Consider the following 25,373-nt stretch of genomic DNA (forward strand, 5'->3'; position numbering starts at 1 on the left):
GCAGTATTTGAACGTCACCAGGTGGCGCGCTGAGAGTGCCCGTCCACCCTGTTGATAGTTTTTGTAAATAGACTGGCTGTTTTAATATGTTGTCTTTGTCCTGAATTGCGGGTGATTTGAGTTTATGAAAGAGCAACAAAAAGCAGTAAAATGTGGATACTGACACCCCTGCAGCCTGGAGGTAACTTTTTCTGTCGTGGCTGACATTTTAACGCTAGCTTAACAAAGCTAGCAAGTTAACGCTTTGATCAAGTTAGCTATGACAACGCTAACGCTGAAGGTAAAAATGTGGTCATAGACTGTATATAAAGTCTACGACTTTGGTTAATAGTTACCGAAATGTCAATGAAGGTGAGCTATTTTTGGTGGAGGCTGCATAATGAACTTTAGTTATGTGATTATAACTTAACAGTTACTGTATCATAGGTATCATCTAATGTAAAAGTGTGTTTTATGTCAAAGATGCATGTGCAGTTTAATGCAGTTTAATGCAGCCTAAGCATGCCATTGGGTGATTGTTTCAAATTGGGCTCATTTATAACTGCTGTCATTTCACAGGTAACAGTAAAAAAAAACAAAAAAAAACAGTTACTTTCATATATATGTTTCCACATTTTTATTAAATATTCAGTTACATATAGTCCTTTTATAAAATAGACACTAGACATTGAAGCATGCAGTGTCTTAATTAAATATGAAGTCAGTCACAGTCAGTGATTTAATGTTTGCTTAGTATTAATCCACAGAATTTCATTTTTAGATGCAAATTAATCAGCAACTATTATGATAATTGATTAATTAATTTGAGTCATTAGAATAAGAATAAAATGTCACATTTCTCTGGTTCCAGCTTCTCCAATGTGAGGAAATGGTGGTTTCTCTAGTTTCTCTACTGGGTTTTGTACTGTTGCTTGGACAAAACAAGACATTTGAAAATAAATTTTCATTTAATCAATTAATTGCAAAAATAATTGGCAGATTAATTGATAATAAAAGTAATTGTTAGTTGCAGCCCGACTGATCTTAGAATTTGACATTTTGCTTTTATCTTGTATAATAACTCCTTAAACACCAGTAGTGCTTTGTGTTTTTCTCAAACAATGATATGCAAATAGGATACATTTTTGTCCTACTACAAGTCAGCCTATCACCACAACATGGTAATATACATCTCTGCTACAGTGATGTAAAAACTGAGTGTGATATCTACTGTGCAGTGGAATGTGTTGTCTTTTCCTGGTCATAAAGGCGGCATTGCATTTTAAAACAAGTTTGGAAATGGACTGCACTTATACAGCACTTAAGCTTGACAAAGCACTTTACAGTGCCTGTCATTCAGCCATTCACTCACACACACGCAGCCACATATGCAGAGCTGCCATGCAAGACCATCGGGAGCAATTTGGACTTCAGTGTCTTGCTCAAGGAGCCACAGCCGCCACACAAAATAATGTGCTTGTTTATTCAATAAGTTTCTCTACCTGTTTGGCTATCATATTTTCATTACTCATTGTTTTCCACTGCGACCATTTCTCCAACTGCTAGTTTAGATTAAATGTTGTGTGAAACCTTTAAATGTCATACTCAATAGATTGTCACATTATTGATATCAAGTACTGAGTCACATATATCGTGATATTTATTTTGAAAATATTGGCCAGCTCTAGTGATAGTGAAACAGATTTATGGAAAGACGATTGGCACACATAAAAAAGTCACATGCACTTACTTTAAGATTCTTTTTCAGCTTGTCATGTAAGTAGATGAGTTTGTAACACCACAGTTGTGTTGTCTGTTTGGGATTTTACATTAGAAGGTCCATAACTTGGCCCCTGTCACTCACAGGTGTGACCCACTATCTCTTCTCCAGTAAAGAGTATGTGGTGGGGCGCAAGAACTGTGACATCCTCCTACCCAGCGACCAGTCCATCAGCAGGGCTCATGCTCACCTCACTGCTACTGACCAGGTGAGAGGAAGATGGGAAATGAATATAAAGTTTAAATTATAGTATATATAGTATTTACTGGACTGAATGTGTTCAACAGAATCTGCTGTGCTTAAACAATTCACTGAGCTCATCATATGTACAGTATCTTCCATGTTAAGGCTGCTGTATGTTCATGATTATGTACAAATATTGTGGAAGCTGTCAAGTGTACTCAGAAGTAACACATAGAGATCTTGTTACAATGATTTTCACTTGTATGAAGTCATTGTTTGTGATAGTTTAAGGTGTGTGTGTGTGTGTGTGCGTGCTTGTAAAGGCATCTGACTAAAGACAAAGGACTAATTCTCTGGCACCAACAAGACTACACTGCAGGTCTGTGCAATGACCATTAGTTTGCTTATATAAGTGTTACAGCACATACAGTTTGTATAGTAGATAGTGTCATATTAGTGTGAATATTTTGCAGGATTATCAAGATATTAATTTGACCATATCACCCAACCCTTCTAATAATGTACCAAGTAGATGAATAATATGATTTAATTTGGAAAATGTTTGCCTGTCTGATGGCACTTCTGCACAGAAGGTGGTGCTATTGCACCAGTCCAGTGTAACTAAAACTGAAAACTGAAACAGACATTGTGATCACTCCCACGTCTAACACCAGCCACTAAAATAATGGACTGCTCAGAGATTTGATATCTCCAGTAGTTAGTTAGATGTTATTTATTGTGTCATGCACATATAAGTACCCAGCCCACTTAATACCACCATAATATATTGGACTTAGACAGTTGCAGTGGTGGAACAAGTGCAAAACATAAATCTATGGTTACAAACACAATCTTAAAATACAAAATTAAAGTTTAAGGCCAGTCATGTTTTGGTGAAGTTGTATGTTGTTTTAAGGCAGTGTATAACTTACAGCTTCCACCTTTTGTGTGTGTGTGTGTCTAATGGGGATTATTAACCTTGATGTTATTGTTAATTCTAACATAGATTTTTCTTTATGTCCATGTTTATCAGAATCCTCTGGATTTATTTTCTGATGAAAATCCTGTCTGTCTTTCTGTTTACTGTTGTGTGCTTTTTGATTCATAAATTCATAAACCTACTGTACCATAAGAGTGTGTAAAAGTAATTTAATCTGTTAATACTCAAAAGAATCAGAATTTCAAGTGTTTCAAAACAGCCTTCTTTTAAGTTCTGGATGCCACTTGTAGATAAGCCTGTAGTCCTGTCTGTTTGTTCTTAAGTTCTTACACTTTAATTTTTTTTTTGTTTAATTGATTTTCTGAGCTTAGGATACATTTCCATCTTAGGCTTAATTTATGGGTTTCTCGTTGAGACATGAATAATTAAACACAAAGATATAAGATGGTTTGTTTGACTGATGGACAATTGCGTGAGTTGCTCTTATGAACTTTGTTCCTAGACCCTGACTCTAAAAGACACCTCCAAGTATGGTACATTTGTCAACAGCCAGCGCTTGACAGAGAACACACCAGTCACCCTGAAGTCAGGGGACAATGTTACATTTGGGGTTTTTGACAGCAAATTCAGGTATGAAACTAAAACAAGACCTGTTTAGTTATGTTTTATATCACAGGACCATGATTTTGTTTTTAGCACTAAGTCTATCATGCTCAATGTAACAGTTAATATTAATTTAATTCATTCTGAACCTGCTGCATTATGAATCTCCTTCATTGTTACTGCTTCATCTCAGTGTGGAACATCAGAAGCCAGTGGTGTGTTCGTCGTGTTTGGGCAACGATGGCAAGGCATCACTCTCTGAGACCCTGTTGACTTTGGGTGGAAAGCTGGTCAACAGCTGGACTCAGGACTGCACCCACCTGGCCATGCCCTCTGCTAAAGTCACCGTTAAGGTCAGGACCAGATTTTGTATCATCATTAGCACATGTGACATGTTTGTACCTGAATATGTGTTGATGTGCTTTCTGTTTTCCTAATTAGACTATTTCTGCCCTGCTCTGCTGCCGTCCCATCGTGAAGCCAGAGTTCTTCTCAGAGCTCAACAAAGCTGCTCAGCAAAAATTACCCCCTCCTAAAGCTGAGAGGTACAATGTAATCCATCCTTATATATACACATTCACACTAAGGATGAGCTGAACATCAGAGGCCACACTGAACCAAACATTATCTCATCTGTGCTGTTCATTGTTTCTAAAGTTTCATCCCTGAGATCGATGAGCCCAGCTTGAATAAAGAGGATGTTAACTTTGGAGCGATTCCAGTTCGCAAACAGCTTTTCACTGGAAAGACCTTCATATTCCTCAGTGCCAAACAGGTGTGTCTACTTCTTTCTTTGTGTTAACCTAATATTGTTTTCATGCTCTACAAACCACTTGGTAAACTAGTCATAGAATAGCAGGATTTCAGGTGATCAGTTGTAATTGCTCTGTAGTTATCCTATATAGAAATGAGCACTTGTTATAGGCTATATAATCACCTATCGCCCTTCTTGTTTTTCAGTCATTAGCCTCAAAAATGATGTGAAAGTCACATGAGCTTCATGTTTATCAGCTGCACATTAGTTGCCAGGCAGTAGGCAGCACGGAGATCCTCTGGGAGACTCAATGCTCCAGTGGAGAGCCTGGGTTTTACAAGAGCTGCAACTCATGATTATTTTCACTATAGATGAGATAGAGATGAAAATTTGAACCTCCAGATGAGGTCAGGTGCACCAAGGGGTTTGTGCAGGTTATGAAATCTCATCAGAGACAGCAAACGTATCTTTACTGTCTTATAAAAAAGCTCTAAAATGTATCTTTTATCTCCAGGAGAGTAAACTCTGCAAGATGTAATGTGTTTTTGTCAGCTTTATGACTTCCCTGCTTTAAGAAGCCAGCTGAAATATAAATTGTAGTTGACTATTATCACATTATAAGTGAGTGTTTCTGCATTTTCCAAGCTTGAAGTGACAAGTGAACATGAGAACAACAGCACTGTAGAATATCTTCTGGAACAAATGCTTTTACAATAACTAAAATATTTCTGTATAACTTAAAGGCTTGAACCTTTAATCAGATTAACACTGGAATAGAGGGCATTCAGCTTTAACTGGGACACAACTAAATGAGGGGAAATATAAGAATGTTATTGTCAGTAGACACACAGGCACTCTGATCTTCTGTACAGATAAACAGTCATGGTTGTGTAACTGCTTCTCTGCTGTGTTGTTTGCAGCTGAAGCGCCTGAGTGCAGCAGTGAGTTTTGGAGGTGGCAGGAGTCAGCTGCTGGAGGAGGGCTCTCTGCCCCGGGACCTGCTGGAGTCTCCACAGAGCTGTGTGGTCGATGCTACAACAGGCAGCTCCCAAGCTCTGCTTCCTTTCTCTACCACAGAGTGGGCAAACTCTGTGAAGAACATTGTTCAAAGGTTTGCACAAACTGAACAGTGTTTTAGCAATTTACTTGTCAAGGTGATTTGTGAACACTTTAAAAGTCTCTGTCTGGCATTTGTCCCTTTTCCACTGTCACAGAAAAGGCCTTCGAGTCATCACAGAGTCTGAAATTGGTTTGGCTGCCGTCTATGCTTCCTGTAACAAGTTCTGCAATCCATCCAGTGTAATATCAGACTCAGGTGGGTGACCAGACACAAAAGTACTGATTGCTTTCTTTTTTATAAATACATTTTTCTCTTTTGTTAACAATTTTCTTTGATTTGTTTTTGTCTTTGTTTAAGTTTTAGGCTCAGTCCAAAACATGAAACCCAGAATTCCAAGTGCTTCGCTGTCACAGAGCGTGGCGGTGGATGAGACTGTGTTACCTTCAACATCCCAGAACATCACAGCTTATGCAGCTAACACAGAGCCATCACAAGGGTACCGACAAGCACTCACAGACACGTGCATTATGTGTTAAAGTTGCCCAAACTCTGCATTCTTCAGTTTGTTCTAGAAAGCCTGTCTAATGTGTGTGTTTTTTTTTTTTGTTTTTTTACTTATTTATTAGGACAGAGCTATGTAAAGTTACAGGGGTGACGGCAGTAGGGGAGACTCCTGAGAAGAAGCAAAACCAGAATGCTGGTCAGCTCTGTGGATCCAAACCCGTAGCTAAGAAGACAGCCACTCAGTGCATTGTGGCTGATACAATGAGATCATTGTTTAACACTGTAGAGAACACAGACTCACAGAGGAAGAAGCCTGAGTCCAAACCGACAGGTAGCTGCATGAATGTATTAGGGATGCACCGATCTGTCTTTTTCTCTCCTGATACCAATTCCAAAGTCTGAGATATGCAGATACCAATCCAATACCAGTGCTCTGTTTCTTTTTCAATTTGAAGTCTATGTGAAACTGATTGGATTATTCTGTGTAACATAACAAGGAGCTTTACTGTATCTAAACATAATTTCTTCTTAATTGTTCATAATTAGGTCACTTTGTAATGATGAACAACAGACACAGTTTCTAGAGCTCATCCTTCGTTGTTCAACAATATTTTTTGGCTATAGTAAATTTTAAATAAATTGTTCCAAAGGGTTTGTTAAGTTGTGCTTATACAAATGATGGAACAAAATTATGTGTAGGCATATACCAATCCAATACACTGGATTGGAAATGGCACTATTACTCTGACCTAATTTAAAGGATCGGTATGGGACACACGTGACCGATGCACATTACACACTTTGTCCTAATCAATGCTGTTTTATCTGTCAGATTGTATTGTGTTTTAAACGTATTTTGGGGTGGCCCAGTGGTTACTGCATCAAGGCACACAACACCTACCTGTTAAATGAATAGTGAGAGATATATCGTGTTAATTAGTGAGCTTTAAAGATGCTGGTAGGTGGATTTTGTTACCTTTGGCCAGAGCCAGGCTAACTGCCTCCCCCTGTTTCCAGTCTTTATGCTAAGCTAACCCACTGTAGGCACAGTGGACAGATATGAGAGTGGTATCAATCGTTTCATCTAAGTCTAAGCAAGTACTTCCCAAAATGTTGAACTGTCCCTTGAATTGACTCACGATAGGAGCATCAGCTGAATGCCTATAATGCTGTAACAAACCAATCAGTGTTTGCACTTTCAGGTGCAGGCAGCAGTGGCATTAGGTCCCAGACATCCCTTCCTAGGACCAATGGTGGCACAAAGACATTCCTACAGAAGCAATCTCCTCCGAAACAACAAATCTATGCACAAGCTTCCCCACAGAAACAATCAACTCTGACCAGTTTCTTTCAAACAGTCAACAAGAAAAGGTAAATCTGCTCCTTAAGCGAGTTAAAGGACCATATCAGTGTTTTTGCATGTTGGTAGTAATGTAGTGCACAAATTGTACAACAGGTTTACCCAATGCCAATAAACATACCTTTGACTGGCAACAATATAAGCTCCCTGGGATCCTGAACAGGATAAGAAGTTTAGAAGATGTTTACTGTGATGGGTCATCTAATATTCAAGTTTCCAGTGTCAGCAAATTGATTTTCATATCATAGTGAAATGAAGAGAAAGCAATGATACCACTGTACCTATTAGATGTAGGCATGTGGTAGGAAAATTTGTTATACAATGTAATTTTTGATATTTACTGAATAAGATGAAAATTGTAAAAGAGTACTCCTCTGATTTAGCATTGCACTCCTATGGACAGTAAAAAAATTAATGCAGCACAACCAGAGATATCATTTTTGCAATTGGCTGAAAGTCTATGTCTCTTTGTTTGCTTAATCCCATCAATAAGGCCTTTGGAGGACGAGCTCTTCGCTGTTATGTCAGAGCCAAAAAGGCCTGTACTGGAATCATCCATCAGCATACAGGCACCAAACACCCCTGCAGCAACATCCCAGACTCCACTGGGGTCAGCAGCTGATCTTTTTGTAGGACAGTCAGAGGTTCAGTCAGACAGGGTCTCCCACGCTGTCCAGGAGGAGCCACGGAGCAGAAAGAGGAAGGAGATGGAAGCAGAGATACAGATGGATGAACTGGAGTCTATTATGTCTGAGGATATGGACTGCTTTGATGAGCAGCCCTCAGATAATCAAGGCCAGCAAGCACAGCTAATGATGCACAGTTCAGCCAAACAGAAACAAGGTTTAAAAACTGTGGAGGCCTCAAGCAAGAAGCAACGGGTCCACGTAGAAGAAAATGGAACCAACAAAAGGCCACAGGTGGAAAAAGAGGCAGGTTCCCATAACAACCACAGCCAAAAATCTGAACAGCACATTGTCTCCATCAAGACAGAGCAGGTCCATCCTTTTGAATACAGGACAACTTATCATGAGCCCAGCAATCCTCCAGAAGTGTCAACTGCCAGTACAAGTAAAAACATTGAGCCTTTTGAAGATGACGAGGCATCTTTCATTGAGGTGAGGATTTACTGCCAGTTTGTCAGTGTTCCTCTGTTCATCCATTCATTTAGAGAAAATAAGTTAAAACTTAAACTGTCTCAGCACACATGATGGCTTCACTTCTCAGTTGTATATTCAGTTATGTTTCACTATTACCACGCATAATTTTTCAACCTTTTTATCCCTGTAGGATTTAGAACTACTCAAAGCAGATATTTGCCAACCTAAAGAAGAGACCAAGACTCCTCTGAAACCTGTTACAGTCAAACAGGAGCTTCAAGTAAGTCCTGTCAAAAAGCTGAAAGAGTTTTGTCTCTCTTCCTCCCCTTGAATAAGATACATTTTCTAGGTGTACCTTGATGCTTTATTTTCTGTATTTATTTATTTGTCAAAATTGGCCTTTCCAGTTTTCAATGACTCTAATGCTCGTGATAGGAAGCATTGGACGCATCAAAGTTAGCGAACACCTACTATTTCCTGTGGCAGCAAGCCAACAGTGTTTATTAAATGGTACATCAAAAATGTTTGATGTGGTTCCAGCTTCACGTTTTTTGGCATCCAAGAACTGTAAGAGTGGCTAGCCAAGTTATTTATTGGGCTGTGTTGACACTTAAAATATGCAGTGTAAAGTAGTTGTATTCCTGTGATGTTTCCTGTCTGTCCAACGCATAACCGTGCGCTCACATCAGAAGCTTCATGAGCTACAAAAGTGGCCAGCAGTCATTCATTTTCAGTGGGAGCTGGCGACGAGAGGCATCCGATGCCAGTGACCAGAGTGACGAGTTGAAGTTGTGCAGAGCTGAACTTTATGCAAATGAGCATCGCACACTCAAGCAGCAACCAATTGCACATTGGGATTTGATTTTCTTCTCCCTGTAAACGTCTCCCTATGTACTGAAGTTCCTAGCAAATATTTGTTCTATACTGACATTGGAGGAGAAACTGATTGTTCTGGTCGCAAGTTTCCCAGAGTTCCTGACTCCTGGTGAGGGCTGGCAGCGACCAGAGCACCCAGCAGCGCTCAATTTAATTTAGAAGTCTCCGTATCACAGAGCTGAGAAGTTTATTTATCAACTGTGAATTGTCCCACTCAGTACATGTCTTGGTGACAATTCCTTAATAACCAAATTCAAGAGATCCTTATCAAAAATATGCATTTATGTTATGCATTTGTTAAAAAACAAAAATCAGCTGATGTATTGTTATCAGATTTTCAAATATTCATATTGGCATTGGTCAGAATCCAGTATTGGTCAGCTGTTGTCTAAAGTGGATGAGGGCCATAGTTGGATCAAGACTACTTTGAGCAAAATATTCACACAGCATTGTAAACCATTCAGGATTCACAGAAGATACTGTGCATCATGTTATTGTTGTTTAAGTCACTTTAGTTGTGTTTTCTTTGATATTCTACAACATTAATATATGCTAGAAAGAATATTAACTGTCCATCAGACAAAAGTTGACTTCTTAATTTGCTGTTTTGCAGGAGTCAAAGATTGATGAAGACCTTCCTAAAAAGGTGGTGTTAGTGGAGTTTAGATCTCTCACTGTGACTGCACCTCCCAAAACCAAACCAAAGAGGATGCAGGATATCGGCTATGCAAAGAACTTCAAATGTTTCCGCAAGGTCAGACTACGATGCAACTTACACAACAGAAACACACAGTAGAGCGTCATTTGAATGTTTTAGAAACAGTACTGATATGAATTACAAAACTCCCAACAAGCTCTGTAGTGTTGTATTCAGTTGAAATGCTTGTAGTTGCATGCATGCCAACAGATGTCTAAATATTTAGTCCTCCACTAATCATACGCAAATTATACAGCTCACCTTTTGAGTGACAACAATTAACATTTCCATCAATTTAAAAAAAGAAAAGTTATGCCCTCATCCATGCGAAGTGTGTAAAAAATAAAAATAATAATAATCCAATTTCAGGCACTCAAGTGGATGATTAAAATTAAAAAGTTTAGAATTGGATGATTTATGCCACCCAATACCCGTGGATGGGGGCATATTTTTTCCTTTTTAAAATGACATATTTTCCCCTCCAAGCACACCAGTGAGTGATTCCTTTCTTCATAAAATTTCCATTATTTGCGAGACACATGTCCAAATCTGTAGAAAGTTTAAGAGATGATTATATATGCCCTGATGAAAACATTGTCTCCATTGATGGGGCACACATCAATGGAGACAAAATCAACTTTCAGCCCCACCACAAAGCACAAAAAAGAATTTCCAAAGTTTGCCTCATGTTCAGAATCATCTTCTTTTATTTATATATATATAAATTTCCTTGTGTGCATGTGACAGATCTGCCGGCCAGGCGCAGGCGGCTCACCCCACATTATCGGAGGGTCTGATCTGCTGGTTCACAACAGGGGCAAGAACTCTGATCTGGATGAATGGCTGAAAGATGCAGCTGAGGTACTGTTGTCACTCTGTCCCTCTTATCTGTCTGTGATCTGTTTGAGCCTTGCATTCATGATTTGAGCCTGTGTTTGTTTCAGGAGGAACGTCAGAGCAGACGAGACGAGAGTGTAGGAGATGACCTCTTTAGGTGAGAAACTGGAGCTCATTTTCTGTAAGATGTGTAGTAACCTTGTTACCCCCTTCACAGATTCCTAAAAAGGTAGGTTTCTAGTATGTGAAGACTTGTCACATGTCTCTTAGGTGCATAGGTTGAGGTGTGCTTTCCCAAACCATTTCATCTTACCGTCATTAGGTAGACATTTACAAGTAAAACAGTTGCTCATTCTCTCATATATCATACCGATTTTATTGATCATTAGTAATGAGTCGACATCTTCCTCCTGCTTTAGTTACTGTCGGTTTGTTTCCTGAAAAAGAAAGAATCCTCGGCATAACTTACTCATATAGTATAGGTACTCATACTCATATAGTATAATTTTCTAATCAGTTTTAGTATTTGTGAATTAAATTCCAAAAAGTAATTGTCATTTGATATCCAGTCTTGGAACGGGCTTCGGCCAATTTTTCGGGGCTTCCGGTGGGCCAAGACTTGCTCTTACTCTTAATCAGGTGCAGACAACATAATTAACTGAGAATTATGGATATGGGGCCACTGTAGCTTCAGTTTAACCAATCAGAACAGTAATTCTTTTGTCACAGTGGTTGCCAGGGTAACAGAGGTGATGTAAGCTGGCGCTGTTGCTGCTGCCGCCGCTGCCGTGTTTTCTTTGACTAAGCAGAAAAGAGACAGTCTGAGATTGATTTTGTGTGTGTGTGTCAAGGCTGAGCTGTTTGATCACTGAGTCATGCTCAGTCAGTCATGCGTAGCTGGGGAACGGACCCTGCTGCTAAGAAAACAATCCGGTATTTTTTTGGTAGGTCTAAACGAAGTTTCCAGACGTGGTTTATAGGAAGCCTGTTTGCTTTAAGCTGTTCAAACACTGTCCGTGTTTTACAGCGCTTAATTTGGGCTGTTTTTATTGTTTGTTCAAAATGCCTCTAAGGACATTGAGGAATGATCCATGAGGAATGTTAAAAGCCCATCTGACATGGGCAGACCAATGAGATAAAATCTTTTATGTGTGTGTGTGTTTAGATACAACCCCACCAAACTAACCAGGAGAAGATGAAATGCCTTCATTATGATGTCCTATGGAGGGAATTCATTTCAAAGGCACAGGAAGTATGTCAAACACCAGAAAGGACTCCAGAAAGAATTTGATAGATAATTCTTGATATGTTTTTCACGTATAATGTAGATGATTACAATGCAGAATTAACAGCTTCATAACTGCTAAAATGATCAGAAATGTTTGTCAGTGTTTTGTTTTGCTGATCTTCCTGTTCTATCCATAATTGTTTTCATACTCTTCACTAATTAAGCCACTGACAGCAATCAATGTAACAAAACAGTCTCATGTTCAGAGATTTTCGCAGTTTTTATTTGTCAATAATAAAAAAAAATGCGGCATACAAAACATTAAAAAGTCTTCAATTGTACAAGAGAGCATTAAAACTCTACATGCTGAAAGCAGCAATTCCTTCGCTTTGAAGTTAAGACCAAATGTGTTCCCTGGTTTTTGCTGACGTACAAACTTAAGAGGGATTCAAGTTGCCGTTCCTTAAACGATCTCAGATGAGCCAACCCTACAGGCACTTTTACAGATCTGAAACTGTTCAGATAAGTAGTCGTCATGCCAAAACTTCAGTGGGCCTTTCTGTGCATTCAGCATGAATTATGCAGTAATAAAAGTTTTTTTCATGGGCAGCAGAGTGCCAAAAGGAAGGAGACTGAGCTTTAAACACAGTTCTTTTCTCTATTGCAATGGGATTATTTTTCTTATTACTTTGTGATAAAAGCAAATTTTCTACTATTACTACTACTAGCAAGTTTCTTTCTAAAATCCATACAAATCTGTACTAATATGTAAACTATGTGGATGGACACAAAATAAACCTGTCATTGCTTTATTAAGCAAGCAGATTGCGCTTGGAGTTGACAGCAGTGGACAGTTGTGTCCAACCTGGATGTAACAAGATCATATTCTTATCTTTAAGTAAATTCAAAACAATAATAAGAGTTATCTCCACTCTTGAGTCACCCAGTCTCCTCTGCAGTCCTTCAATGTACTGGATTAAAACTCTTCCCACGTCTGTTCTCATATAGCACTTTTCTATCTTCTGCTCACAGCAGCTGCTGCTAGGCAATGCTTCATGCCTGCATGCATATATTTAATATTTATATCAAAACAATACTCAGAAGTCTGTGAAAAAAGCATCAAGGAATAATTCAGCTGAAATTCAATATTTAACACAAGTAACATTTTCACTAGTTAACTGTTATATGATTACCAAAACTTATACAGCAATGTTTTAAACTACTTTGTTAGTGGAAAAAGTAATGTGACTACAGTAACATGTTACTTTGTAATGCATTACCCCCAACACTGACTGACTACCATATTGTATTGAAGGGGGCAAAAGAAAAATTTCCCTACACAAAGATCAAAGTGTCACATCACAATAAACAAACCATGAGCTGTGCGTGAGCGGCATACAGACAAAATATGCATATGGCATCACACTCTTGCAGACAGTGTTTAAATGACTGAAAGGAAGGAAAATATAGTGGAAATGAAGAATAGATTGCTACTTTCACTGCTCACAATCTGTCTAAACTGGCATTTAACAAAACAATATTGGCTGTTTACTGTGAAGCCGTATTAAAAAATGGAAGAAAAATTTGGGCAGTATGGGGGGGAAAACACATTAAATGTGCCTAGTTGGTGTAGTCTGACTTGGTAATAGCTGTGTAGTGTTAAGTAAACAAAGTTGTGTACCATGTTGACTACAGGGATAGACAATAAGTCATTGACATATTGCCCAGTCATGGACACAAGTTGATTGAATAGTTCCAAGATGGAGCTTAGATGTTAGCCTTCATAAGGATAGCCACAACATGTTAAAAAAATGGCATAATGTAATTATAAAACTAAAAGAGGATGCTAAGATTTATTTTGCTAAAAATCTAAAAAATAAATGATTTGGATGGTATGATTGTAAAAATTGGTATTCTGCAAGTGTGCTTTTTTTGTTTTGTCTTTTTCAAAGCCCTTTCTCTCCATGTGTATCTATGAGTTTAGATTCAGATGAGCTGGCAGTGACTCTGGCCAAAATGACAGGAACATTTGCCCTAATTGTTGTAATTGTGGCGTCTAGATAAATGGATTATTAAGGCAAGAATTGTATTACTTTTTCACTATATTCTAGTTATGATGTAATTGGCAGTTATTAAATTAAAGGACCATACTGGTGTTTCTTGTTTTATTTTAATTACATTTTACTGCTAAAGGACCTTCTCAATGAACACCATGCCCATCGTATTTTGTCTAAATATATCATTTTGGAGTAACAGTTTAAAGCATGGGTTAATTAGTTTGAAAGTTAGCTGTCAAATGGCAGAAGCATTCACAATATTTCTAGAAAATCAAACCCAGAAAAAAACAAAACAATAAGCAAACATTATCAATCTTACTGTAGTCTCTTGTGCTATGAAATTTGCTGTTCTGAATGTAAATCTAAACAAAAATAAAAACTGCAAAGATTTTCTTCCTTAAAATGTTTATACTGTATGGAAATAAATAAAAAGGTAGGAAAATTTCAAACACCAGAATGATCCTTTATAGACCAGATCTTTTGCCAGGATACTTGAATCCAAACAGTAAAATCAGAAATGGCTGCCAAAGAATACATTCAGATCTGCAAGTAAAATTATTTGCATAGAAAGCCTTTCAGTAGCACTATAATCAAAGAAACAGGTCAGATTTATTATTCTTTTCTAACTTTTTTAGGTAGACCTACAATAGCAGCTAAACAAAGAATCCTCCGAAGTAAAAAACAAAAGCAAAAAATGGTAAGCTCAGAAGAATCAGGAACATTAAGATTGCTTATCCATGAACTTGTGTGCATCTACTGTTGCAAACACTCACCAGTCATGATTGTATTACTTCAGATGATCGTAACTTTGTAAGTGGGACCACAGATTGCTCTGCAAGTGTTAATCACTTACACATAGCTGTCGTATGTTGCATGGAGAATGAGCGTAGTGGCCTCTACTTTTGAGCATTCCCTCTCTGAAAGGCTAAAATAAGACTTAAAAGTGTGATACAAGTTGTAAGTATTGTTAGTAAATGGATTGAAAGACACATGGTGAACGAATAAATAACCCTGATGAAAATAAGGTCCCATTCAGTCTAGATTGACTAGAAAACATTGGCACACAGTAGCTTGGACTTATGGGGACTTCTTATGAAGTCAGACAAGACTCTTAAAAGCTGTCATTTGTTTCTTTAGAAACTAATTAGTGTACATCCATTGTCTTTTTGGTCTCAGAAAGTTGTAAAATGCCTAAGCTTTGATGAGAAAACACTGAATTAATGATTAAAACTCTTCTATATCAGTTGGTAAGAGTGCTTGAAATCTGTGCTAAACGACCAATGTGTACTGCTCTTCTTTCCATCACGTTTTCAAATGAAGTTATTCCCTCCATTGCTGATGAACTTCCCTTTCTTCTTGAGTCTCTTCAGCAGACAGGAGGCGATGCCTAAAGCGCCACCCTTCAAAAAGCGAACAAAGTTGTCTCCCACCAGCGGGCCCATGGCAAACAGACCTGGCTCCTTGGTACACTCAAAAGTGTAGGGGTGGATGTCAATGGGGTTCTGTTTGCAGGAGATGGGTTTCATTGGATCCTGACCCAGGTACTGGCCCTGCCCCTTCAAGAAAAACAAGTTTGGGTTGGTCCCAATCAGCACTAGGGCCATGGAGATTTTGAATGCCTTGAGGGAGTTGTTCCCCTGCAGCAAACACTTCATGTCAGACTGGAGGGACACCACACAGTGTTCGGGGAAACTGGTGTAGTCAGGAAACAGGCTCACACTGGCATTACCAGCCATGTTACTTGCGGCAAGTTGGGGCTTGGGGCACATCTTGGCACATACTGAAAAGGCAATACTAACTGCCTGGGGTCTGTTTGAAGCAGAGGAGGGAGCCACATCCGTGTACGTCTGAGAGCACATCATGTTGTAGACTTTGTGGTACTCTGGGTACAGGGTCTTAGGCAGCTGTTTGAAGATGATGTCTGGGTCATCTATGTTCTTACGAAAGACATGCAGCACTCTAATGTTGCTGTTACAAGCGCACAAAACTGCATCTGCAGCGCTTAAACCGGCACCTACAATTAAAACCGGATCAGAGTTCATATCCAGTTTTCTCCGGCTTACGGCCAAACCCAGGTCTGAGATGCTGTGGAATACAAATGGTAGGTCCTCACCCTCTACACCTAATCGAACTGGCGAATCGGACGCACCGGTGGCCAGAACTACATTCTCAGCAAACAAAGAGAAGGGGACATGAGTGTCGTTCTGCACCTGCTGGTATCCCCTTACTTCCCAGAGAGCTCCCCCTCCTCCATTGTTTAGACACTCAACTCCATTTCCCTCAAAGCCTTCATTCCCACCATCTCCCATCCCTCCATCTCTTTGATCAGTGTGCCTATTTTCCAGACCTTCCCCCTCGTGCCCCCGGCAGAGTTTCTGGACAGAGGTCACGTAGGTGTTATCAACAAAATTCTTTTGGAGGCCCTTTAGTTTCACATAGTTACGGTAATAGGATGAGATCTCCTCTGGGGTGGCTCTGTCACTGGTTACATCCCTAGAGAAAATAGAGAGACGATGAGGAACGAAAGGTAGCACAGAATTAAACTGAGACCTGAGCCATGTATTTGCTGTCCTCTCAGTACCTGCGTTTCCCATTGGTCAAGTCTCTGTAGTTAACCCCGGGAAGCTCCATCCAGATGCCAAGACTAATAGTCAGCATGGAGCCTTCCATTGCCTGAGGAAAGAAGAGAAGGGTAGAGGAAAAAGCAATGTCAGAGAAGGATAAAAACCAAAATATGGATTAATATGAATAAGGGTGTGGCAGACTAAAGCTTGTAGCTTACATGCCAGGCACCTCCAGGTGTTGCCCTCCCCAGCACCAGATGTGGGATGTGTTGCTGCTTGTCCCTCCTCCACTGAAGGACAGGGGGGAACTCATAGCCAAAGTCAGCATTGGGGTGCAGTAGTGTGTCAAAAAGCACAGCCACAGGGTTCCTTGACCTCCCTTCGAGACCTTCACTCAAATATTCCAGATCCTGCAGGAAAAAAGTCCCTATCATGACACACCTGAGTGACTGTGATCATGTGTGCATATGCAAGGAATTCGTAGGGGTTTTTACTTGTTCAGTGATGGGCAGTTGCTTGGTCTCCTGCAGTTTCCTGTAGAGTATCGGGTTTGGGTGGACAGTTGAAGTATCTAGGTAGGGCTTGTATCCACTCAGCAGGTAGGACAGACAAATACCTGATGGCCCATTGCCTAAAAACAGACCCAGGTTTGGGAAATGGTGAATTAGCATCACAAAGGAGAACACGGAATTACGTGATACGTGAAGTTAGATTGAGAAAGATGCTTCTAAGAATTGGAGTAACAGTGCAAAACCATTAAAGGTCAGGAGGCAAAATGTTTACCTATGATGACCACGGGCACAGTGGGTGGGTGCTCTTTTGGCCGAGTGGTCTCTTCCAGCAGAGGCATAGCTGCAGCCTGGGCCAGAGCCGGCACTGAGAAAGAATGATAGAAATGTGAAGAAAGTTTCACATTCCAGACCATTTGATATTCAGATTATGGGAGCAGGTTCAAACTGGCTTGCTGTCTATGTATCTGCCAATGTTGTTGTCTCATATTAGCATAGATCCTGTCTCCATCCACCATCATCAGCTGACTCAGAAACACACACATTGAACGGGGAAAAAACCTTTATTCATCCTGTTATTGTGCTTCCACACATAGCCATGACCCTCCCTGTCTGTCTGGGGCTTCACACACGTGGAAACACCCCGCCACAACACAACGTGACCCCAGCTTTTCTCTTTGCCGTCCCGCCAACATCCACACACCCCCTGTCCTATCAAACATAGCCCGCGGCGAGGCTAGCCTCTGTTAACCCCGGTGCCGCTTCCCAAACAAAAGGGAGTTCTAATCAGATTTATGTAGGCTTGGGTCTGTTGTGAAACGTTGCTGTTGAGCATGTGTAGTGTGTGTTTGTGTGTTACGCGACAGTGCCATTGTGTGCCCGCCGGGCAGCAAATCCCCCCTGATCACTCCTCCGAGTGGGCCCTAATCCCACTGGGCCTGTTTATGTCTTTACTGCCCCTTTCAACAGCAGCAGGGTGAGAATGTGGTCCTGGCATGCTGACAGACCAAACATCAGAGCTCCTCCTCCTCTCATAGCCCCCCTGCCAGCTACTGCAGCTACCACCACACACACACACTCACAGACACTCCCGCCAAAACATTACCCACCGGCCACAGCAAACAGTGCCTACTTGCCCCAGTTTCATACTAACCAAAACACTGCCCACACCGCCTTTGTCTTACATCCCAAAACTCTGGCTCACATCCCTTAAAACTCCCATGTCTCCCTCCCTGCTGCCAATACAGTCCGCCTCATTTCACGTGCATCCCTCTCTCCCTTCCTCCCTCCCCGTCTGACACAGGTCTGTAGGCCAACCCGTTGTCTTTGGTTGTCAGCTTGTTTACCCTTTTCATTGAAAGCACTGGGATTCCGCCTGCCCTGTTTGGAGAATGTCGTGCCCCCACAAGCTGATACTGGTATTTCCATGCCACTGGTCAATTTGACAAACCCTACAGTGTTTACAGTCATAAGTTGTTTGTTTATTTGTTTTTTACTAGAACTTTCAGTTTGCACACCCTTAGCTCAGTGCATACCAAAATTAATCCCTTACTGTACGTGGATTTAAGGGCATCCCATCTAATTCACAAGAATTTATTTTAATTTAAGATTATTGTGTTATTTGTCAACTTTTTCCACCAATAAAATAAAGAACAGATCAAAATAACAAAAGTCTCCCGAGATGGTTGACAAAACAAAAATATGTAGTTCAGTAAGGAAGTTCATTCTAGACATTGGGAACAGTATTTATGACGAAACAATCTAAATTTAAAGGTCCAATTACTAGCTTTTTGTTTAAGCTTTCAACTGAATCTTAATCAGCAAATGGAACAAGATCACACTGCAGTATGTAGTGGGTAGTGTATTTGGGATGGTTAGGTTGTTATTCAGTCCCCTGAACATGCAAACTTAGTCTTCCAGCTCTCATCTATCAGCCTGATAGGATTATTATTCAGTACATCAATTACTGTTGTTGCATCATTTGCTGATTACACCTGTTTTACAAGACAGTTTTATATTTTTGGATTATGGTGATAAATGCAAGAGTAAATAATGAGCATAAGTCTGTGTGTTTTATTTACTGTATCTTTGACATTTAATTAAACGCCATTCAAAACCATAGCAAACAGTTGTGCAGATTTCAAATTTCAGGGAAACCTTGAGAGTAAAAAACAATACATTCACAGCTGAAATGCGATATAAATAGCAATGTTGACTTCATTGTTGTTGTTCATGCGCCTACATGTGCGCGTTTTGCAGCATATGTGGATAAGATACTTTTCTAGAACAGTGTACTAAGTATTGAGGGCTATATATGGAAAACAAATGAAACTTTTAATGCTCAGTGGGGTCAATAGAATGACAAAATGTATTTTTCTGAAACCATCAATCTTTTTGTCAAAACCATGCTTGAAAATATTTCTGCGTTTCAATCAAGAATCCTCTTTTTTGTCTGATTTATTAGAGACCATGTTGAAAAGGTGCGTTTGGTTTTTACAGGCCTACAACTACAGCCTCATTTATGCAACTTGGGCTAATTTGCACGGAGCAGCCTGGAGGTCAGTTACAAAATTAGGTTAACATTAACCAAGCACTGGATTATATATATATATATATATATATATATATATATATATATATATATATATATATATATAATGTGTGTATATGTGTGGATGTTGTTGCAGCACAAGCTACTGGAGGAACTGAAGAATGTTGTAGCTGTCTGTTACCCCATCATGCACATCACCCTCATGGACCCGCAGGCTCAAACCTCCCACTACACTCCTGACTCCTGAGCAGCGGTCCTTGCATCCTGCATCCAATAAGGCACAAGGAGCACATGCCACAGTCTGTCACCATCATTGCATAATTTAGGTCAAACACACACTCACGGACATCCGCAACACTTGGCCAAGAACAGGATCTCTTACCGCGTTGTGATATATCTCTCTATTTCCCAGTCGCGTCCTGTTAGCACGACCTAGGCAGCGTTTCTAACCGTATAAATAGGCAGACACCGGTGGGAGGACCTATCCAACTGTCCGGGCTCTTGCGTGAAATAATAAGCCAAGCTCTCTCGTCATCATACACACACTTACCTCCGTGCAGTTAAATCAATGCAGACCTGGTTTATTAAGGTCTGATCAGCCTGAAAATGTCGCCTGAGGAGGTAGATCTTTTCTCTGTCTTGATTGCAGAGTGAGTGTGTGTGTGTGTGTGTGTGTGTGTGTGTGTGTGTGTGTGTGTGTGTGTGTGAGAGAGAGAGAGAGAGAGAGAGAGAGAGAGAAACCGGGTCCTGCGTTTGCTTTTGTCGTCACATGCGCATCTCGCTCCGCACCGGCAGGCGTGAGCGCGTTCACAGAGAAAGAAGAGAGTCGGAAGATCAGAGCATCTCTCTCAGCATCCCTCACAGCGCCGCCGACACTGCTGTTCACTGAGTGGGCTTGAAGTGGAGAGTTAGTAATGCTCAAGCCAATGCTGTCCCATGTTGTTTCTGGCCATATATAAACAAACAAGTAAAAGCCTGCTATGAGCCCCTGTAAGCTGTGGTGTGTTTTACATCCCATAATATAAAAGTGTTGTCCAGCATTAAAAACATATTAGTGATTTTGTTGTTTTCCAAAATGTCCTGGGGTGGCGCTAGAGAAATGGCTCTCCAAATTGGAAAGCACAAAACTATGGGAGAGAGAAGATAGTAACATGCATTAATGGGATAAAAATGCCTACAGATGAAGAGGGAGAGGAGGAGAGAGGAGCTCAGTGCATCATGGGAAGTATCCCGGCAGTCTAGGCCTATAGCAGCATAACTAGGATGGTTCAGGGCTCACCTGAGCCAGCCCTAACTATAAGCTTTATCAAACGTTTTCCACCTGACAAAATGACCTACCTTTAGTCCATTTTGACATTTCACAAATGACCGGTACTGTTAGGTACCTCACTTTAAAGCATGTTTTATTTGATGGGTAGTTTTTTCTGATAGAGTAACTGATATGCACAATGTATAAGCCATACATTTAAAATATTCAACATCATAAGTATTCTTGAACTACAGCTGTATTTGCAGGGGCGACAACTTCATGCAGCCTGTTGGTAAAGGTCTTTGTTTATGCGGGGGAGGGGGAAAAGTTTGTCCGCACCAGCAGGACATGTGCTGAGTGTTTTGGACTGGAGCGCCAGGATCCCAACCGCTGTCACTCAGCCCTGCGGAGTCCCGCCTCTTTGTCTCATGATCCAATGAGCTGAGAGAAACCACCACTTCCGGTCTTTCGTACAAACACATGTATACTAGCCGTTATCTCAGTCAACAACACAAAAAGTGGCAATAAACGCCGCTGAAGATGGTCCAGTTTAGTAGAATTTGCTTCCGGAAGGTAAGTACTGTAGCTGACCCAATTTTAATCTCATGAAAATAATTGAATTTAAAACCAAGACTGTTTACTAACAATTATAATGTAGACATTGGCTGGTAAGCTAACTGCTAGCTAGCTGTGTGACAGGCTAACTAATGTCCAAACATCAACATTGTCTAACTTGTGTGTGTGTGTGTGTGTGTGTGTGTGTGTGTGTGTGTGTGTGTGTGTGTGTGTGTGTGTGTGTGTGAGATCTCTTTCATCATTGTATAATCTTAATACGATGCTAGCCATCTGTGACTGAACAGAATAAGAACGAACTAGCGTTAATGTTGAATAAATGCACGTTAGTTTAACGATGTGTTAAATGCGTAAAATACATTGACAACAAGGATATATTTTTACGCATGAAAACTCACTCTTGGTCTGAGAAATAGTAGTTTGACAAAACAATCCCAATCAAGGTCCACTTACTTGCTTTTTCCTGAGCTTTCGACCGTCATGGAGATGTATCTGTTGACATGCAAGCAGAGTTAGTAGCTGTGATTTAATCCAAAGCACTTTTAGGACTTCTCGCCCATGTCGGCTTAAGAGTTAAGCATGAAGAATTTTTGAGCTTGGAAATGTCTGTCAAAAAAATCCCATGATGCAATTGAAAGCTCCAGAAAAAGCTAATAAGTGGACCTTGAGTTGGGATTGGTTTGTCAAACATCATATTTATAGTTTATTGACATAATAAGAAGGAAGACATTAAATCCAGGTCAGGTGATCAGATAGCTTTTACTAGTAAACCAACATGATAAATACCTAAATTATGATCAATAAAATCACTCCAAGTCCAACAGAAAAAAATAAGTTATAAAAATTACACAATATTGCTAGTATGATAAGCTTACACTTCCAAATTTCCCATAACACAATTTGACCTTGTTTCTAACATAGTAGTGGTTACTTAATTGTTTTACGGTGCTCTCCAAGGTTGAATACCATGTCGGTATTAAATGTGATGTTGCTATTAAACCTAGGTGAGCAACACTAGCTCTATTATGGTGGACATTAGTTCCCCCAACCCAATGAAACTTAAAATATCATGTACCCCACTGAGTTGTACTTGTATGGCTTTAGCCCTCAAAGGTAACCACTCAAGCTGTTGCAATTGTTGTTGCCAACATTAGCCCTTTTGTTCAAACCCAACACAACTCTGATTAATTTGATCCAAGAGATCTGTTATTAAAAATACAAATAAAAACAATCTAGCTTTCTTCATGGATGGATGATAGATAGAAAAACCATTGTGTAATTTCTCTTTCTCATGTTACTGCCCCATGTCATTAGATCTTGCTTGTAAAAATTATAACATTTTAATAGTTTAGGTTACATGTTGGGGTCAATGAGGCAGCTCCAGACTTGACCAACCTGTTTATTATAAATTGCATTGTCCTTAAAGGTACTTGGATACGTTTTGAATCTCATCACTGTAATGTCTCTTTTCCTCCTCCTGCAGTATGGAAATTTTGTGGACAACCTCCGCCTGTATGCCCGTGGAGGCAGTGGGGGCATGGGTTTACCCCGTCTTGGGGGACAGGGAGGGAACGGTGGAGATGTTTGGGTGGTGGCTACAAAGAACATGACCTTAAAGAGAATCAAGGACAAGTACCCCCAGAAACGTTTTGTAGGTGGAGCAGGAGCCAATAGCAGGTTTGTTTCTACAAATACAACCTAAAGTTTCCTTTCAGGAGCTTTTTTGTGTATTTAGTTCAATTCAATACAATTTTAGTATATAGCGCCAATTCATAACAGAAGTTATCTCATTGCACTTTTCCTATAGAGCAGGTCTAGACCGTACTCTGTATAATATTATTTACAGAGACCCAACAAATCCCACCATGAGCAAGCCTTTGGTGACAGTGGCAAGAAAAATCTTCCTTTAAGAGGCAGAAACCTTGGACAGAACCAGACTCAATGGTGGGCCGCCACCAGGTTTTGAGAGAGAGAGAGAGGTTTTGGGAAAGGGGGGTGCACAATGCAAATACCACCTAGAATTTTTAAAAATAGTAGAAATGTAATTGTAGTGTTAATATTAATAAATGAATAATAGGAATGACAGCTATAGGAAAAATATAATGTCAGTATTAGTAACAGAGCCAATAACAACAACTGTAGCAGCAGTTGTCAAGCAGGAATTTGGCGGCAGCAGGTGGCCCACAACCACAGTTCCAGTGGACAGAAACAAGAAAGCACAGAACTACGGGAGAGAGGAGATGTCGAGTTAGTAACATGCAATAATGGGTTAAAAATGCATACAGATGGAGAAGGAGAGAGGAAAGAGGTGCAGTCTAGGCCTATAGCAGCATAACTAAGGGATGGTTCAGGGCTCACCCAAGCCAGTCCTAACTATAAGCATCATCAAAGAGGAAAGTCTTAAGCCTACTCTTAAATGTGGAGATGGTGTCTGCCTCCCGAACCCACATTGGGATCTGATTCCACAGGAGAGGAGCTTGGTAACTGAAGGCTCTGGCTCCCATTCTACTTTTGGAGACTCTAGGAACCACAAGTAACCCTGCATCCTGGGAGTGCAGTGTTCTAGTGTATTTAGTGTGTGTGAATTTTATTTTTTGACAGTGTCCGAGCACTGAAAGGAGAGAGGGGGACGGACAAGGAGATCTTGGCTCCTGTTGGTATCACAGTCACCACTGATGATGGCAAAATACTTGGTATGTCAAACGTCTTCTGTCTTCTGCTGACCATGTACTGTACTTTCGTACAGTGCATGGTCAGCGTAGTCAGCGATACAAGGTTTTATTTTCTAACAGAGCCTTTACTTTGCTTTAAATCATCCTGTATTTTTCACTTCTTTTTAGTTTAGTTCATAAAGAACAAAGACTTGATGCAGTGGATCCCTGAGACTATGTTGGTGAACTACATCAGTTATTAGTCTTGTTATCCAATATGACACAGCACTTGCTGTTGGTCAAACATTTGTATCTCCTTTGTATCACACTGTATCTGTGTCAACACAAACTCAACGGGGAAGTTTCATTTGAAATATAAGCAAAGGGTGGAGGTTGTTAAGTTATGGGGTTAAGTACGTCATTTGTGGCATAAAACGTATAGTGTCAGTAATCAAATGGGAGTGGAATAGCCAAGCCATCTGATGTTGCAGTAAAAACATAGCCTCATATTTACTATTCTCCCCCCAAGGTGACCTGAATACTGAGGGTGATCGTCTGATTGTGGCAAAAGGAGGAAACGGAGGCTCCTTCTACTCTGCGTTTGAGCCCAGTAAAGGCCAGGCCAAACACATAAGGCTGGACCTCAAACTCATTGCCGACCTGGGCCTTGTTGGGTGAGAGCAGAAAAGCACCCATGAACATGTTGGTTAATTTCAGCTGAGTCTCACATTGGCACAAATCTTTCTCTAAATATTTGATTTTCTTGTGTTGATTTGCCGTCAGGTTCCCAAATGCAGGAAAGTCCTCTCTCCTGACAGCCATGTCTAATGCCACACCGCAGATTGCCAGCTACGCTTGTGAGTATACAAAACGACACACGTGTGCAAACTGTGTATTTGTGTTCTTATTTGTGCATTTCTACTTATGTCTGAGTTGAATAATTCTTCGGGTCAATATACTGTGATCTTTTTTTTCTAAAATCTTTATTTCAGTCACAACTTTGAAGCCAGAGATTGGCAAACTGATGTATAAAGATTACAAGCAGGTATGGAAATTCATATTAGTTTATTGTCCTTTAACTGTCCATTGAATTGGTTTATTTTTAGTGGTTTCCCTTCATTGAGTAGTGTATTTATCATTTTGTTTTATTTTTGGTAGATTTCTGTTGCTGATCTCCCAGGCTTGATTGAGGGAGCTCACATTAACAAAGGCATGGGCCACAAGTTCCTAAAACATGTGGAGAGGACCAAGCAGCTGCTGTTTGTGGTGTGTAGTGGAAGTGACAGAAAGTATATAAGTTGACACCTACATATATGTT

General features: G+C 40.2%; 3 protein-coding genes across 7 annotated transcripts in view; 2 read left to right on the forward strand and 1 right to left on the reverse strand.

Moving 5' to 3' along the window:
• Positions 1–15,201, forward strand: nbn (nibrin). 2 transcript variants are annotated; one of them, XM_044209382.1, is made up of 17 exons: positions 1–181; positions 1,846–1,967; positions 3,385–3,512; positions 3,679–3,838; positions 3,927–4,030; positions 4,143–4,260; positions 5,160–5,350; positions 5,454–5,554; positions 5,657–5,795; positions 5,926–6,134; positions 7,006–7,174; positions 7,657–8,281; positions 8,454–8,543; positions 9,753–9,893; positions 10,584–10,697; positions 10,781–10,830; positions 11,839–15,201. In XM_044209382.1, the coding sequence occupies exons 1-17, from the start codon at positions 151–153 to the stop codon at positions 11,870–11,872; spliced, it is 2,526 nt and encodes an 841-aa protein (XP_044065317.1). In that variant the 5' UTR covers positions 1–150; the 3' UTR covers positions 11,873–15,201. The 2 variants fall into 2 exon arrangements, with proteins under 2 accessions (XP_044065317.1, XP_044065318.1); XM_044209383.1 differs by having other exon boundaries at positions 5,663–5,795.
• osgin2 (oxidative stress induced growth inhibitor family member 2) lies at positions 12,163–22,881 on the reverse strand. 4 transcript variants are annotated; one of them, XM_044209386.1, is made up of 6 exons: positions 21,858–22,881; positions 17,306–17,398; positions 17,017–17,153; positions 16,741–16,932; positions 16,540–16,631; positions 12,163–16,451 (listed from the first exon to the last, which is right to left on the reverse strand). In XM_044209386.1, coding segments are annotated over exons 1-6 (1,698 nt in total). In that variant the 5' UTR covers positions 21,859–22,881; the 3' UTR covers positions 12,163–15,268. The 4 variants fall into 4 exon arrangements, with proteins under 4 accessions (XP_044065321.1, XP_044065322.1, XP_044065324.1 ...); XM_044209387.1 differs by lacking the exon at positions 21,858–22,881 and adding an exon at positions 20,133–20,705; XM_044209389.1 differs by lacking the exon at positions 21,858–22,881 and adding an exon at positions 19,965–20,123.
• The window catches only part of gtpbp10 (GTP-binding protein 10 (putative)), a 7,411-nt gene continuing 3,202 nt past the window's right edge, over positions 21,165–25,373 (forward strand). The window contains exons 1-7 of the mRNA XM_044209396.1: positions 21,165–21,404; positions 22,888–23,081; positions 24,006–24,097; positions 24,585–24,729; positions 24,839–24,912; positions 25,048–25,100; positions 25,214–25,321. Of these exons, the coding sequence (XP_044065331.1) occupies positions 21,372–21,404; positions 22,888–23,081; positions 24,006–24,097; positions 24,585–24,729; positions 24,839–24,912; positions 25,048–25,100; positions 25,214–25,321 (699 nt within the window). The 5' untranslated portion in view covers positions 21,165–21,371. The remainder of the gene's footprint in view (positions 21,405–22,887; positions 23,082–24,005; positions 24,098–24,584; positions 24,730–24,838; positions 24,913–25,047; positions 25,101–25,213; positions 25,322–25,373) is intronic.

This window comes from Siniperca chuatsi, linkage group LG9 (assembly GCF_020085105.1).
Source record: "Siniperca chuatsi isolate FFG_IHB_CAS linkage group LG9, ASM2008510v1, whole genome shotgun sequence".
NCBI classification, from domain to species: domain Eukaryota; kingdom Metazoa; phylum Chordata; class Actinopteri; order Centrarchiformes; family Sinipercidae; genus Siniperca; species Siniperca chuatsi.